Consider the following 16,891-nt stretch of genomic DNA (forward strand, 5'->3'; position numbering starts at 1 on the left):
ACACGGAATCCCGTGTTCCACAGCTGCACTATGTGCTCTTCCTCAGGCCCATCTCACCTCTTCTGAAGGGCACCGATCCACAGTGGCCCATTACATGACTTAATTAGATGCTGACCCTCAGGTAACCCTCATTAAGAGTGTGTTCAAAGGTCCCCAACGTGAGGTTGTCATGTTTTTGCACAGAAAGGGCATTGCATTAAGTATAAGGTTAGTGCTAATGATTTGTAAAAGAGGCATTCTGCTTAACAACGCATATCCACAAAGTTAATGCAGGTTTGTGACCCTGAAATGAGGGAGGGGCTGGTTCTGTAAATACCAAGCCCGGATGCATTAAACTCAGGCTATTTAGAATACAGAAACCCTACATTAATAGTAACGCCTATCCACCAAAGGGAATACCCTAACGTTAACCCAACTCCTTCAAATAGCGTACAGTAAAAATGTTCCACCCGTTAGTGCTAATGATGCGCAAAAGAGGTGTTTCCCCTAACATTGGGTGCTCACTAAAGGCTGTTTCAATTAACACAGGGAATTAAGGTTATTTAGGCCTTACCTAAAGATGGTGTTACTCCCATCCAGACCCTGCCTCTCCCCTAAAACCCATATTTCTGGGTAGAAATAACGCCACCTTTAGGTAAGACATGCTTAACGCCAGGTTATTTAACGCTAACGCGAGGTCGTGCTATCCTGACATTAAGTCAATGCTAATGCGTTAAACAACTGCTGTTGATTTGCATATAATTAGCGTTGTGGATATGCGTGAAACTCAGGGGAAATAAGATCTGTTACTATTTTAAGCGAGCTAGTCTTGGTGCACTTGGCCCACCAGGCGAGGAGTTACATACTGCCCCAAACACTCCTTTATACAACATATGGAGAGATACCAGTGAACAAAACTGAACACACCTGAGATACCTGGGATACCTGGGAGGTATGCTAATATAAAGCAGTTGAATATACTTTGAATATCCCAATTAGCATATTACCCAGGCATCCCGTGTGTTACCTTTAGGTAAGACAAGCGTAACGCCATGTTAATGGGAACTAATGCAATTTAGTGCTAACTTAACACCGCTGTTGTTTTTGCACATAATTAGCTTTGTGGCTATGCGCGAATCTTACTGAAAATAACGTCTGTTACGGATTTTGGTAACAGGGTGTTATTAGGTCCGAGTTAATGAACCTCTGTGGTTCTAGCCCTTAGTGTTCCAATTTGCATGGCATTTCCCAGAATCCTTTTTTGCAGTGTCAGAACTACAGTATACGATAATGAGGTGAATAAAAAGGGATTTGGGGACCAGTGGAAGCCTTACAGATGTACTGAAGGATTCCTTGTTACTGTTATATTTTAGGTACTATTGGATTTCCAAAAATATTTTAAATACCACATATAATAAAATATCCCAACAAAATATTTATCAATTGACAAATTACATCTAACAGAATAAGGAGCCAGGTCTCAATTTTAAACTTAAAAGTACAAAGTGTCGCCGAATATCAGCCTCTTTCTTACGGGGTTAGTATTGTATGAAGTAATGGTTTTGGTAAATAATTAGAGATTTCTTCTAGTGAAGTGACCCCATTATACATTCTTATATTTTTATACATCATCTTGATCAATATTTCCCTGATCTTGAAATTGAGTGTCGAACGTGACAGTAAAGCAGACGTTTAGAATTTAAAAAAAAGGCAAAAACAGCAAACGTAACTTTTGAAAAAGCCAATATTTTTTTTTTTGAGTAGGAGTGTTAATTGTTTATTTATCTCTAATACATTGGCCAAAAATATTTGAATGGAGTTTTATTTTTAAAACTTTTTCAAAATGTGCACAGCAAAGAACAATTTACCTTTTGCCATATGAAGTATTTGCACTTGGTCCTGGTAAAGATTGGGGTCCTTCTGATCTTCTAAAATAAATCTAGATTGCTCTGACGGTGTACTTGAATTGTTTCTGTTTTCTGATCTGGGTTGTTCCTTTGGTAAGAACCAAAATGGTATAGTGGCAAGTACACTTACCCCACCCGCTATTAAATACCCAAGCCACCAGGCACCTACCCACCGCACATCCGTAGGGGTAATTGTTAAGCTGCCTGGAAAAGAAAAACATTTAGATACATTACATGACATAATTATTTAGTGTGAAAAAAAAGCAAAAAAACGTATGAGTTCATAGTGCTACGTATCCTTATAGTTTGACAGTATTAGTGTGTGACAAAGGCAAGTGGCAAACGTTGGGGAAATTAAACTGCGGTGTAAAGAAAATTTCATTTGTGCTAGAAAAAAAACTACAGGTGTATCTGGCAATAGGAAAATATAATTCGAGAGAATCCAACTTGTAAAGTACTAATTTTCTAATAGATGACAGAATATCAAAATATGTTTATTACCTAAGTCCACAGCTCCAATGTCAACAAATATTTTGGCACATAAGGATCCTAAAAGAAAGCCAAATATTGGGCCTATAACTGCTGCAGACTGCACACATCCTGGAAAAAGACATTGGAGATGTAATTTCTTAGTGTTAATGTGCACAGAGCATGGTACCACATTAGCCCATAGAGTAGACAGACAACAAGGCTTTTTGTAATAAAAAGTAAGTTAGACGTGATATCTATAATGGCAGAAGCACATCTCTCTGATTTATTTATTTATAAAATGTTTTACGAGGAGAGTTACCTCTCATTTTCAAGTATGTCCTGGGCACATAGTTATGATGACAAATACATTGTTACATTAAGTAAGAGATTATACATTATATACAAGACATTGCATGCACAGTAAGAGATAATATATTATAGGCGTATGTAACAGTTACAGACAAGATTAAAATGTGAGACAGCTTTAGTTTTGAAAGAACTTAGACTGGTGGCGGCTGTGAGAGTCTCCGGTAGGTTGTTCCAGTTTTGGGGTGCACTGATAGGAGATAATAAACCAAATTACAGTGAAATCTCAGTAATGTGTACATAAAAGAATTAATGGGGACCGTGAAAGGACTCCCCACCACAATCAAATACCATATATACGCCTTAAAAATATATAAAAATGGGAGAACCCGCGATAACCAATTATCTCAGGAAAAGGCCCACTAATGGAAAACATCTTTGGCTTCATAGAAAACATTCTCAAGCCCCTAGTAAAGAAATTACCCACTGTAGCTACAAACAAGTCACGACAAACCTTCTGAACACGCTAGCTGCTATTGGACCAGAAATAACCATCTTAGCTACTCTGGATGTGAATCACTCTACACCATTAATCCCCAATCCCCAAGATGGTATAACGCCATTCAAAGAATACTTGGCACAACAAGACCTAACCACAGAAACTGTGACTAATTCAATTCATATTAACACACAAGTATTTTTTATTGGGTGAGGACATTCACTTCCAAAAGGATAGGAACATGCATGGCACCCATGGGCCAGTTGCCATATTGGGCAAATCGGGGCTGCCTGGGTGGGTGGGTGCTGTGACTCCCCAGCAGTGGAAGTCGGTGACAACCCAGCTCCCTGGCCACCGGCATTACTTTCCCTCCTCCTGTCGGCACCGGGATCCAAATTCCGCCTGACCGGAGGAGGGAGCTGCAGAGTCCCAGGACCGGCGCAGGAGTGGTAAGTGTGTGTGTGTTGAAGTATGTGTATTGGAGTAAGTTACTATAGAAGGTGGTCTTACCTTCTTCAGAGGGGCTCTCCTCTGGCAGCATCATGTTGTCATAGTGACCCAATGTCAAATGATGCTACAATGTCACATGGTGACTGTATGAGATGAGTGCAGAGGTATAACCAGGGAGGCATATTGGGGAGGAAATAAACCTTGGTTTTTATTCAGCCTGTAGCTTCAAACAATACAGCTTTAAGGCAGCACACAAACAAACAGCCTATCCATTTGTAAGGGCTAACTCACACTTCCCATTCCCAATCTGCAGGGCTGGGAGGATAGGCCTTTCACCAACCTTGGACCCAAGTCCAAAGAGGTACCTGTTATCAGGCACTCTATCCCTCAGTCCAGGTCTGGGTTGGTGTCCATGGGGTGCACCCTCTGGTGGGTTCTAGGGACCACTATGTCATGGAATAGAAGGGCTGGTTCCCTGGGATCTCTCTCTGGCAGCACACACCTCCAATGTGCTAGAGATCTCCCCTGCAGTTCCTACCTGACTGAGGAGCCAGGTGGAGACTGGCTAATGGTCTGAAGCTGCAATTAACCAGCTCTCTGCTGGACACATCCGTCAGATCCAAGCTTTCTATTTGGAGGCCTTTTTTAAAGGGGTTAAGACCCTGTCACAGTGATGCGTTGCTATGTCAACGTGACATCACATGACAACACAACGTCACATGATGTTGTGATACTTCAGGAGGAGGGCCGCTCTTCAAGTACAATCCGCCCCTGATGGCACCCGAGTATGCAAACTGGCATATGGCAAAATGAGACAGATTACTATACTGTATATGTCTACCTGTCGCACAAAACCACTAATTTACCTTCCCTATATAAATGTTACACTTATTATTTGGAATGCCAGCAAACGGGACCTCAGAAAAATCCATGAAAACATTTTATGCATTGCATCCAACCATCAACCTTAAACTCCCCCACTCAAATCCATTTTCTAGAGTCTTGATACTACAATCATCAGAAAGGACAATTGAATATAAACATCTCTGTATGGCAAATCTACACACCAGCCCACTTACAGTAGAGTTTCCCACCTGGACACACCTCTGTCATTTGCATATCAAGTGGGACTATAAATAAAACCAAAACCATGTACGACTAGGTGTCATATACAATCCACAACTTGAAGATCTATCTCCAACCGAGCCTCCATGAAGATGACAGGCAGAGATAATTTATCCCAAAATCTCCCCTACAATCAGGGCTGCTGACAGGGGGGACAGCCAGGACTAATGTCCCGTGCCTGGCTGTTCTGGGGGCCCGGCTGGCCTGGACAAGAAGTTAACTTCCTGCAATGTCAGCAACTGCAAGCATTTGGGTGGGCCCATCTCTCCCTACAGTTCCTGGGGCAAGATAGAAGCAGGCAAGTTTAAATCTCCCACTTCAGAAATGTGCACTGCCTCGTCTTGGGTGTCGCTGGCGCAACCTCAGAGAACACCATTTAGTCCATCTCCACGCCAATCCAGGAGTGATCTCTGGAACTGAGATCGGCCGCGCCTTTTCTAGATTCCTGTCTCCATAGGAAATCATGGAGAATGGGCGGTGATCAATCACAGAGTGGATGCTGTGTTTGGGACCAATCGCAGCACGGATGTTACGTTGGCCAATTGCAGGGCTGTGGGAAATTCAAACCAACTAACCGCTGAGACCTGAGTCAGCTAGGTCTTAAAACCTCAGGGTCCAGTTTCAGCTGGATACCTCCTGTGGATATTGATGACTCAGTCTGACCTGAACAATGGCCCTGCCCTCAGAGTCACAGTTCCCCAGGCCCGAGTACACACCCCTCACCCTCCAGTCCCAGTAATAGCCATATCTCCAGACATGTGGGCTGAACAAGGGTTTCTCAGCCCTGCATGTCCAGGGACCTTTACAATGCTTTAAAACACATTTTTATGCTTGCAGTTACATTACACACAGACAATAAAGGTTTACATATACATATTCACATAATATATTTGGTCAGATAAGCCACGATAGGATGAATATACCGGGCTACCCTGTATATACATCCAGACGATGGGGCAATAGCTGGACTTTACCTTTATTAGAAGAGCCACATTGCCCCTATCGTCCCATGCATTGTCCCTATCGTCCCATGCATTGTCCCTATCGTCCCATGCATTGTCCCTATCGTCCCATGCATTGCCCCTCTATCAATACAAATACAAGAGACAGACCAGTGGGAAACGTTTCTACAGCGCCGGTCACAACATTAAAAGACATGACCGTCACCATATGGAAGGGAAACTTCCAACCGGGCTAGGGGATTAATGCCATCCATTTGGTGATTTTGCCAATATGCTCCATTGCTTATTGTCTTTGCCTACTCTATACTCAACGGGAGAACTTCTGCACCCGGTACTCAGATACTGAGCACTTGTGAGTTACTCCGAGCCAAATATTCAGACATTTCTCCCATCCCTGAGAACTGTAGGATTCTGCGTTTCCTTCTTGCATTGCTGTGTTTGGCTCCAGCCCCAGTATCAGCTCCTGCGGCCTGGCGACACGTGCATGGGTGCCAGCCGCGATCTGCTGGCTGTGCTTGAGCTGCACGGGGAAAGAAAAGATCACGACAGGGGTGAGGGGGGGAGGGGGCGTGGCGGTGGTGCGGCCATGACATCACCCGGCTGGCATGGAGTCGCCATCGCAGCCAATGGGAACTAAGCCTTACAGTAACCATTTGCATGACACGGTCTTACCAATGCAACTTCAGTTTATTGTCTTAATGTGTTTGAAGAAGGGACTTAAGTATCCTGAGAGCTTGCACTCAGCCAATAAATGTATCACTTCTATATTATTAATATTATTACTGTATTACTTAAATTAAAGGGGCAGTTTGTCCTAGGACAAAAAGGGACAGAAGCTGAAATAGGACTTTCAGTAAGAGCCCCCATCAAGTTGTTAAAAATACTTAAAATAATAAATAAAAAGAAATTACCTATGTAGAAACCAGCATTGTCTTCACTGGCATAATCATCAATATAAGAAATTCCCAGAGGCTGGATAGGAGCTTCTCCTATTCCCCGCAAGAGATTTCCCAACAAAACATATACCCACAAAGAAGCGCCAACATCTCCGTCACAGCCTGAGGATTCAATGCAAGATAAAAGGTTTCACTCCAGATTGATTGGGATGTTTTTTTTTAATAATGGTGCCTTAAAAAAAACTTTGTACTGCAAAAACCAACAGTGGCTGCATATTTTTCTAGATATTTATAAGAAACAACAAACGACATTTTTATTTATAGGGATATACAGTAGCTATGGGTCATGGAGGTGGAATGGGGACAAGTAGGAGTTTGGCAAGCAGGGAGACACCCATAGTAATTACATATAATACTACAGAACTTCTAAAAACTAAATCCAATTGGAGTAGAAAGGCCGGAGCAGATAAGATAACAGTACAGATTGAAAAAAACCCTTTAATGCATGCTTGCTAATGCCACCTGTGCTGAAGCAGGCACTTCGACTGAGCCACTAATCGAGCCACCTGTGCTGAAGCAGGGATATCCTTAAAACCTGACCTCTTTGGGGATCTTGAGGACTGGAGTTAAGAGCCGCTGCCTTAGGCTTCGTCCCCGTTGGGTGCGGCTGCGCATGAGCGGGCGAGCGTGCCGCGCACAAATTACAGCCCTGTATGGGGCAGGCTCCAGTTGGCGTGTGTGCGTGGGCGCTGCTGCTAAGGGGCTGGGCAGCTTCCTCCATCCCGATTGGCTGCATTACCCAGCAGCAGCCAATCAGGAGGAGGTGTCATGAGCCTGGGGGTGGGGCCAAAGAAAGGAGGAAACAGCATGGAGCAGTGAGAGGGGTGTGTGTGTGTGTGTCTTTCACCATTGTGTACAGCATTTTTGGAGAAGCTACCTGGCAACCCTACCCTTAACATAAATATATTTTATCCCGTGGGTTCTCAACTCCAGTCCTCAAACTCCCCCCCCCCCCCCAATATGTCGTTTTTTCTTGAATACCCACGCAATACGAGCCCAAATAGTGGAAAGATGACACTGCCCTTTCAGCACTGATCCGGCGATGTGCAATGTATAAATGATGTACTGGAATAGGATTCTGTGTTTATATTGACTGTCCTGAAAAGATGTGCAATGCGGCCGGCATAAGCTTACAGGGCACCATGTCAATATGGATAAGAAGTAAAGAGTGACACACTGTTCATTTGCATGTAATTTCCCAGAATCCCTAGCTGCAGTGGAAACACTATGCTAGGAGATAATGGGGAAAGGCGGGGTTTGCGAACCTGTCTGAGTCGTGTTAACGTGCTCACATGTGGTATTTTTATTTGCTGTATACTATACGGTGGTGGGTTCTTGACACTTTTTTACCCACCATAACTGTTTTATTGTGGGTTTTATTGTGTGTTTTATTGTGTGTTGATCTTTAGAATACATTGGGAATGTGCGCTGACTCTGAAAACATTGATTGACATCGGCCCTTCTTCAAGCGGTCTTCCTTGTGCTGGGGAACATTGTATTCATATGAATAGAGATGAACTCTCTAGCACGACTGGGCCTGTATTTAGGCATAAGTCTACTAGGCCTAGCGCGGCAAATTTCAGGGGGACGGCAAATTTTGTGGCGGACTTTGCTGCGGTTACAGAAGCCCTGCTCTCTTCTCAACAGCAATTAAACTGATTGCCGGGGGAGAGCGGGGGGCACCTGTTAAGGTCTCTTACCTCCTCCCGCAGCGCCGCCCTCCGCCTTCTGCAGCATCAAATGGTGACGCGTTGCCATGACCATGTGACATCACATGGTGTCCTGTCGTCATGGAAACGCGTCGCCACGTGAGGTCGGGATACTGCAAGAGGAGGAGGCCAGGGCGGCAAAAAGATAAGTGCCGATGGGCGAGAAAATTCCAAAACCGTCCCGAACACGGGGAATACAAGTACTTAACATACAGAGTTGAATACGCTATAGCCAAGAAAAACAATGGTAAAAAAAACTATAATAAGATTCACATTATTTACGTAAAACTATTACAAGACATACCAGCGCTAATTTCCACATGAGATTTGTCCGATGTAGAAAATAATTCTTGATTCCTAAAATCTTGCAGACATGGAGAGATGTTGATAGTAGAATTGGAAGAGTGTGAACGTGGCCGCTCGTACGTGTAGCTGCGTAAGAATGTGTCAAAAGATTAACACTCGCACACATTGCACAATCTATATTAAATAACTGCTAAAAATACCTCCGTTTTGGAGAAAGAGAAGCGTCGTAATTCTGTTGTGGGCCCTGGAGGTGGGAAAACCCAACCCGAATACCAGAACCAAGTCCTTGTGACCTTTGGCATTTTTGCCTCTGTATCTAATGCAGTGGTTCTCAACTTCGGTCCTCAACACCACCAACAGGTCAGATTCTCAGCATATCCCTGCTTCAGCACAGGTGGCTCTATCAGTGTCACAGTCTTCAACTGAGTCACCTGTGCTGAAGCAGGGATATCCTGAAAACATGACCTGTTGGGGAGTCTTGAGGACTGGTATAAGGTATGTAAATGGGTTTCATGTGATTGGTTCCACTTAACTAGACTATGAATATTGATTTTTCCGGTGTTGTTAGGAAGCACTTATTGGTTTATACATAGTGTGTGTGTGTGTGTGTGTGTGTGTGTGTGTGTGTGTGTGTGTGTGTGTGTGTGTGTGTGTGTGTGTGTGTGTGTGTGTGTATATATACACAGTATGTATAAACCAATAAGTGCTTCCTAACAACACCGGAAACAACACCGGAAAAATCAATATTCCTAGTCTGGTTAAGTGGCACCAATCACATGAAAACCATTTACATACTATATATATATACACACCGAACTGCGCTCAACCCACCCACTATTATGAAGCCCTGAGTGAGAAGGAAACTCCCTCTTTGGTATGCGGGAAGACTTGCAGGGTTCTTCAGGGGTCTGCGTTAAAACTACTGATGGCAATCATGGGTCTCATGATGCGGGCGGAACCTCCGTTCACATCAGTTGTAGGGATCCTTGCAGAGCAGTGTATGCAGACGTCCATCCTACGCGTTTCATGATGCTTAGTTCGCTTCATCAAGGGATGACGTCTGGAAAATAGTCCATCGTTTAAATAGGTTTGGCTTTTCTGACGTTCAGTTCTTTTTCATTTCCTCCTTCAGGGTGGGTCTCATTGCTCTGGTCATTCGGTTCAACAGATAGTAACTCTCCTTTATCCTCAGTGTCTCTCCTGTGCGGTTTTGAGGAGGACCCGGTGAGTCTTCCTGCCTACCAAAGAGGGAGTTTCCTTCTGACTCAAGGCTTCATAAGGAGGCAGGAACAGGCAGCCACCTTCAGTCTCAGAAGCATCCTAGCATTAAACACCAGAATCTGGTTTCTACTAACCAGAACCAATCAGTGCAGAAGTATACAGGATCCCTACTAACCAGAACCAATCAGTGCAGAATAATACAGGATCCCTACTAGCCAGAGCCAATCAGTGCAGAAGTATACAGGATCCCTACTAACCAGAGCCAATAAGTGCAGAAGTATACAGGATCCCTACTAACCAGAGCCAATCAGTGCAGAAGTATACATGATCCCTACTAGCCAGAACCAATCAGTGCAGAAGTATACAGGATCCCTGCAAACCAGAGCCAATCAGTGCAGAAGTATACAGGATGCATACTAACCAGAACCAATCAGTGCAGAAGTATACAGGATCCCTACTAACCAGAGCCAATCAGTGCAGAAGTATACAGGATCCCTACTAATCAGAGCCAATCAGTGCAGAAGTATACAGGATCCATACTAACCAGAGCCAATCAGTGCAGAAGTATACAGGATCCATACTAACCAGAGCCAATCAGTGCAGAAGTATACAGGATCCCCCTGCAACTTTGGAGCCACATAAAGCTCTACCTCCAGTTAAGCTCTTTTAATTTTTTATATTGTGAGTGTTTTCATCTCTTTGTGCTGCCATTATTCGAATAAATGTACTATATCATGAGTGCGGCTTTACTGGACTGATGTCATTTTATATACAGAGCTTTCTAAACCTCACAGGTCTCTTCCTCATGTGGTAGTATCCCTGGGCGTTTCCCTCCAAAGCACCTATCAAGGACTCTGTGTATAAGGTGCACATGTGCGTTGGCAGTTCATGGTGACAGAGAAAACAAACGTGAAAGAAGTAACACAAGCTGCAAATCATTTTTTATATCGGTATATAGACCAGCGCTAATATGCAAATGTAACTCTGCCCTGACTCCTCCCACGTGCTCCCTAAATCCCCCATCTCGTTGCAGGCAGATACAGACATACCCAAAAATGACACAACTAAGAATAATACATAGACGTTGCCTGGAACAGGTATATTCCAGTGTGAGTTATGACAAAGTAACGACTTTGCACCAACATTTTGCCGCTGGTGTTAAATGGGTTGTGAAGCAGAGTGGTACTAATTGGCTAAAGTAATACATCCACTATCGATCCATAAGAGCCACAGGACCCATGAAGTTTCCAAAGCACTTATATTGGTCATCTAGGAAGAATTCTCTTTTAGTCTATAAAAGGTTGACCATCCTAAAACTTCATCATTACCAACTTCGCTAGAAGAATGTTATCCCTACTTTCCTGTGAATTGTCCGGAGCTGAATTGACTTTATATGCATGTTCCTAGCGGTTATTTTAAAAGGCCAGAAGCCGTGTCTAAAATATATAAAGGTATACGTGCACTCAAAAGTTAGATACTTGCGGGTGTGCAAACTCAATGATGCAATCCCGTTAAAATGAAACAAAAAGAGTAACATTCCAAAATAATAGTCAAGTGTTGAGTATTTATTTATCAAACATTTTAGCCCAATAGAGCAAATCTTTCTCAAGGTTTTCTTGAACCATTCAACATTGGATGAATAAATACTCTCCACTTCACCGCTATTTTGGAGTGTTACTCTTTTTGCTTCATTTCTGCAGTACCTGAGTGTCACATATAATACACATACATACACTATTTTAATATACAGTTAACTTGTGATTCATTACAGTTCACATAGCACAAACTCAGCAGTGTATAATGCTTTGTGTATAGTTTGTAACTTTAGGGTAAATCCAATATTTTTGGTTACACTTACAGTAGTATTCTTTGCTCTTTTACTTGACCTATTCAAATTACAATTAGGCTGCGTTGAAGATTTTACTTACCGACCCATAAAGAAATGTGGCATAGCAATTAAAAATGTTCCAACTGACATAATCAGGCAGCCTGTTCCAATTATTTTTGGCCTGTGTAGTTTTGCTCCGAAGTAGCTTACCAATGTTATAACAAGGAGGTTTCCTATGACAAACAAATAAATTCACCAGAACAAAATTAGACCAAGAGAAGTAGGGAGAATGGAGAAAAGTCATCTTTCTGAAGAGACACAATTTTCCACATCCAATTGCAGTCCATGTTTACGGCAGCTTTAAAGTGGCAAGATTAAAGCTGCGATGAAGAGCGACTGTGAAGCATCTTGCCTTTGTTTGGGAATATTTCCGCTCCATTCAAATACAGAATGTTGCACTGCATACCATTAAATGGAGCGGAAATCTTTCCATGCGAGGTGAAGATGGCTTCACTACATTTTGAATGGGAGCCCAAATCTTGAGGACTTTCACCACATGTTCACTACTTAGCAGCATCTTTACAAAAATGATACCATTTAAAAACAAGACTTAAGGTGAACCAGATATAAACACTGCAGCGATTTGCTGATAAGAAAATGATTAAAATACATACCAATTTCAAAGCTGCCATCAATAACTCCAACCAAAGAAGAAGGGATTTCAAATCTTCTTTCTATTTGAGTAATTGTACTTTTCAGGTAACTTCCTGATAATGCTTTAGCAAAGTAAATAAAAGACAGCGCTCCCAGGAATATCTGTGGAAAGTGACATTGGTAAGTGAGCCCAGGTCAGGGGGATTGAAATGACCGGGCTGTGTGTTCAGGTCTCACCAACAGAGATGGGCAAATACTGGGACAGATCCGTTCCCTGGAATTACCCTTCAAAATCCGTTCCGCGGGGTAAACTCCCTCAGCGGTTTGGGTATTAAACAATCCGAATCCGCCATTGGATACAATCCGGGTGCATTTTTAAAAATCCGCTTCCAGATTCCGATTATTGAATACGAAATCCACACTCAGATTGTTAAAAATCTACACTCTCCTCTCTTTCTTACTCTCCTCTCTTTCTTACTCTCCCTCTCTTTCTTACTCTCCCTCTCTTACACTCCCTCTCTCTCTTACTCTCCCTCTCTCTCTTACTCTCCCTCTCTCTCTCTTACTCTCCCTCTCTTACACTCCCTCTCTCTCTTACTCTCCCTCTCTCTCTTACTCTCCCTCTCTCTCTCTTACTCTCCCTCTCTCTCTCTTACTCTCCCTCTCTCTCTCTCTTACTCTCCCTCTCTCTCTTACTCTCCCTCTCTCTCTTAATCTCCCTCACTCCCTCTCTCTGTCACTCTCCCGCTCTCTCCCTCACTCCCTCTCTCTGTCACTCTCCCGCTCTCTGTCACTCTCCCGCTCTCTCCCTCACTCCCTCTCTCTGTCACTCTCCCGCTCTCTGTCACTCTCCCGCTCTCTCCCTCACTCTCTATCCTCATATTTAATGAGTGCGGATTAATAATCTGCCATGTGGATATTCAGTGATAGAAGAAAAAATCCAGAAAAGGCGGATTGGCCTTTCTGAGCCGGATCTGCAGACCAAAGGAACCGACTGATCTGAGGCGGATCCAAATACGCCCCAAAAATGTCACCCATCTCTACTCAGAAACCCTGCACACTGGGTCACTATCACGTTTCTTGCAGAGGAAATACAGAAATAGTGTATTTAATGTGATGCTTTGGAAGTTCACGTGCAGTATCACGGAAGAACTTTCTTAGGTTCATTAATATACTGTAGGTATCACAGGACAGGTCAGGTTTCTCTTGCTCGTGTCTTTGACTGAGCCACCTGTGCTGAAGCTGGGATACCCTGAAAACCTGACCTGTTTTGTGGGCTTGTGGACTGGAGTTGAGCCCCCCTACACTATGCTCATTCTGTCTGTCCTCCCACAGCAAGAGCAGCTGACACGGTGTCCCTTCCCCATGCTGTATAATAACTAGCTTGTTCATTCAGCCCATATGAGTGACGCCTTCTCCAAGCAATATACTTTTTAAGGAAAAAAAGGGGGTTCTGCTCTTTATTGGCCAAGTTCAACTTGCACCTCCTTTCAATGCCCTAAAAATAGGAGTCAGCAATTTACCCTACTTGATGATGAAACAGTCAAGCAAAGCTTTATAAAAAACTAGCTGAGAGACCCGGCGTTGCCCGGGATGTAAATGCGTAATAGGTAGTATTATTTATAAATTGTGGAACAATAGGTGAGTATTTGTTGTAAAGGTTTGGATAATAATATTGAAAAGAAAGATGGAAGAAAATGTAATACGATGTTGTATAAAAATGGTTTATTGTAACCACACCACAGTACAATGTATATTTTGGTGCCATAAGTGATGTAAAAATGTGAGGCCGTGTGTCCTGCTAGGGTGTGAGGCGGCGGGGTGGCGCGTGGGTTGTTGAGTGCTGTCTGCGAGTGGGGGTCCTGCTAGGGTGTGAGGCGGCGGGTGGTGCGTGGGTTGTGAGTTGCTGTCTGTGAGTGTGGGTCCTGCTAGGGTATGAGGCGGCGGGGTGGCGCGTGGGTTGTGAGTGCTGTCTGTGAGTGGGGGTCCTGCTAGGGTGTGAGGCGGGCGGGTGGCGCGTGGGTTGTGAGTGCTGTCTGTGAGTGGGGGTTCCTGCTAGGGTGTGAGGCGGCGGGTGGCGCGTGGGTTGTGAGTGCTGTCTGTGCGTGGGGGTCCTGCTAGGGTGTGAGGCGGTGGGGACAGTGATGTCGGTGCGTAGGGGCGGGAGGCAGCAGGTGTGTGTGGCGGCAGGTATGTGTCGAGTTGTGGCGGGTGTCTGTTGAGTGCGTGCAGCGGCTGTGAGGCGGTGGGTGAAAAGTCAGAGGTGGCCGGAGTAAGGGCGGGGTGAAAGGCAGAGGCGGGGGTGGGGAGGCGGTAAAGGCGGGCAGGAAGGCGAAGGGCGGCGGGAAGGGGAGGAGGGGGGTTGGTGGAGGGGGGCAAGGGGTGGAGGAGGGGGGCAAGGGGTGGAGGAGGAGGGGGAAGGGGTTAGAGGAGGGGGGAAGGGTTAGAGGAGGGGGGGAAGGGTTAGAGGAGCGGGGGGGGGGGGAAGGGTTAGAGGAGCGGGGGGGGGAAGGGTTAGAGGAGCGGGGGGGGGGGAAGGGTTAGAGGAGGGGGGGGAAGGGGTGGGAGGGGGTGGGAGGGGAGGGGGGTGGAGGGGAGGGGGGTGCAGGGGTGGAGGGGAGGGGAGGGGGGGGGTGGAGGGGAGGGGAGGGGGGGTGGAGGGGGAGCGGAGGGGGGTGGAGGGGAGCGGTAGGGGGGGGAAAGGGGAGGCGGAGGGGGGGGAAAAAGGGAGCGGAGGGGGGGGGAAGGGGAAGCGGAGGGGGGGAAAGGGGAGCGGAGGGGGGGGAAAAGGGGAGCGGAGGGGGGGAAAGGGGAGCGGAGGGGGGGGGAAAGGGGAGCGGAGGGGGGGGAAAAGGGGAGCGGAGGGGGGGGAAAAGGGGAGCGGAGGGGGAAGGGGGGGGGAGGCGGTGGGAAGGGGGGGGGGGCGGTGGGAAGGGGGGGGGGAGGCGGTGGGAAGGGGGGGGGGCGGTGGGAAGGGGGGGGGAGGCGGTGGGAAGGAGGGGGGAGGCGGTGGGAAGGGGGGGGGAGGCGGTGGGAAGGGGGGGGGGAGGCGGTGGGAAGGGGGTGGGGAGGCGGTGGGAAGGGGAGGCGGTGGGAAGGGAGGCGGTGGGAAGGGGCGGTGGGAAGGGGGGGGGGCGGTTGGGAAAGGGAGGCGGTGGGAAGGGGCGATGGGAAGGAGGGGGGGCGGTGGGGGAGGGGCGGTGGGAGGGGGGGGCGGTGGGAAGGGGGGGGGGCGGTGGGAAGGGGGGGGGGGTCGGTGGGAAGGGGGGAGGGGAGGCGGTGGGAAGGGGGGGGAGGCGGTGGGAAGGGGGGAGGGGGAGGCGGTGGGAAGGGGGAGGGGAGGCGGTGGGAAGGGGGGAGGTGGAGGCGGTGGGAAGGGGGAGGGGAGGGCGGTGGGAAGGGGGGAGGGGGGGGCAGTGGACAGGAAGGGGGGGCAGTGGACAGGAGGGGGGGGCAGTGGACAGGAGGGGATGCAGTGGACAGGAGGGGGGGGCAGTGGACAGGAGGGGGGAGCAGTGGGACAGGAGGGGGGGGCAGTGGGACAGGAGGGGGGGGGCAGTGGACAGGAGGGGGGGCAGTGGACAGGAGGGGGATGCAGTGGACAGGAGGGGGGGCAGTGGACAGGAGGGGGGGGCAGTGGGACAGGAGGGGGGGGCAGTGGACAGGAGGGGGGGCAGTGGACAGGAGGGGGGGGCAGTGGACAGGAGGGGGGGCAGTGGACAGGAGGGGGGGGGCAGTGGACAGGAGGGGGGGGGGCAGTGGACAGGAGGGGGGGGCAGTGGACAGGAGGGGGGGGGCAGTGGACAGTAGGGGGGGCAGTGGACAGTAGGGGGGGCAGTGGGACAGGAGGGGGGGCAGTGGACAGGAGGTGGGGGGGCAGTGGACAGTGGACAGGAGGGGGTGGACAGTGGACAGGAGGGGGGGGGCAGTGGGACAGTGGGAACAGGAGGGGGTGGACAGTGGACAGGAGAGGGAGGGGCAGTGGACAGGAGAGGGGGGGCAGTGGACAGGAGAGGGGGGGCAGTGGACAGGAGAGGGGGGGCAGTGGGACAGGAGGGGGGGGGCTGTGGACAGGAGAGGGGGGGCAGTGGACAGGAGAGGGGGGGGGCAGTGGACAGGAGAGGGGGGGGCAGTGGACAGGAGGGGTGGGGCTGTGGACAGGAGGGGGGGGGGGGCTGTGGACAGGAGGGGGGGGGCTTGTGGACAGGAGGGGGGGGGGCAGTGGACAGGAGGAGGGGGGGCAGTGGACAGGAGGGGGGGCAGTGGACAGGAGGGGGGGGCAGGTGGACAGGAGGGGGGGGCAGTGGACAGGAGGGGGGGGCAGTGTCACACACACACACACACACACACACACACGCGACCACCTACCTGTACTTCCGGCCGCCGCCATCTTCTCACTCGGCACCGCGAGGGAGGAAGGGGGTCCGCCATCTTACGCGCCGCGTGGCAGCCTGTTCCCACGCCGGGGAGGGAGCTGAGTGGAGCGGGAGGGAATGGAAGTGGGAGGGAATGGAGCGG

At 47.9% G+C, this 16,891-nt stretch overlaps 1 protein-coding gene across 4 annotated transcripts in view; it reads right to left on the reverse strand.

The window, feature by feature from the left end:
- Positions 1-16,891, reverse strand: part of LOC142496287 (solute carrier organic anion transporter family member 1C1-like) — a 54,102-nt gene that overhangs the window by 27,759 nt on the left and 9,452 nt on the right. For all 4 annotated transcript variants that reach the window (XM_075602951.1, XM_075602950.1, XM_075602947.1 and 1 more), the window contains 6 exons: positions 12,394-12,535; positions 11,820-11,952; positions 8,669-8,796; positions 6,611-6,757; positions 2,388-2,486; positions 1,848-2,090 (listed from right to left, as the gene is read on the reverse strand). In XM_075602951.1, the coding sequence (XP_075459066.1) occupies positions 1,848-2,090; positions 2,388-2,486; positions 6,611-6,757; positions 8,669-8,796; positions 11,820-11,869 (667 nt within the window). In that variant the 5' untranslated portion in view covers positions 11,870-11,952; positions 12,394-12,535. The remainder of the gene's footprint in view (positions 1-1,847; positions 2,091-2,387; positions 2,487-6,610; positions 6,758-8,668; positions 8,797-11,819; positions 11,953-12,393; positions 12,536-16,891) is intronic.

The sequence above is a fragment of the Ascaphus truei genome, chromosome 5, assembly GCF_040206685.1.
Source record: "Ascaphus truei isolate aAscTru1 chromosome 5, aAscTru1.hap1, whole genome shotgun sequence".
NCBI lineage: Eukaryota > Metazoa > Chordata > Amphibia > Anura > Ascaphidae > Ascaphus > Ascaphus truei.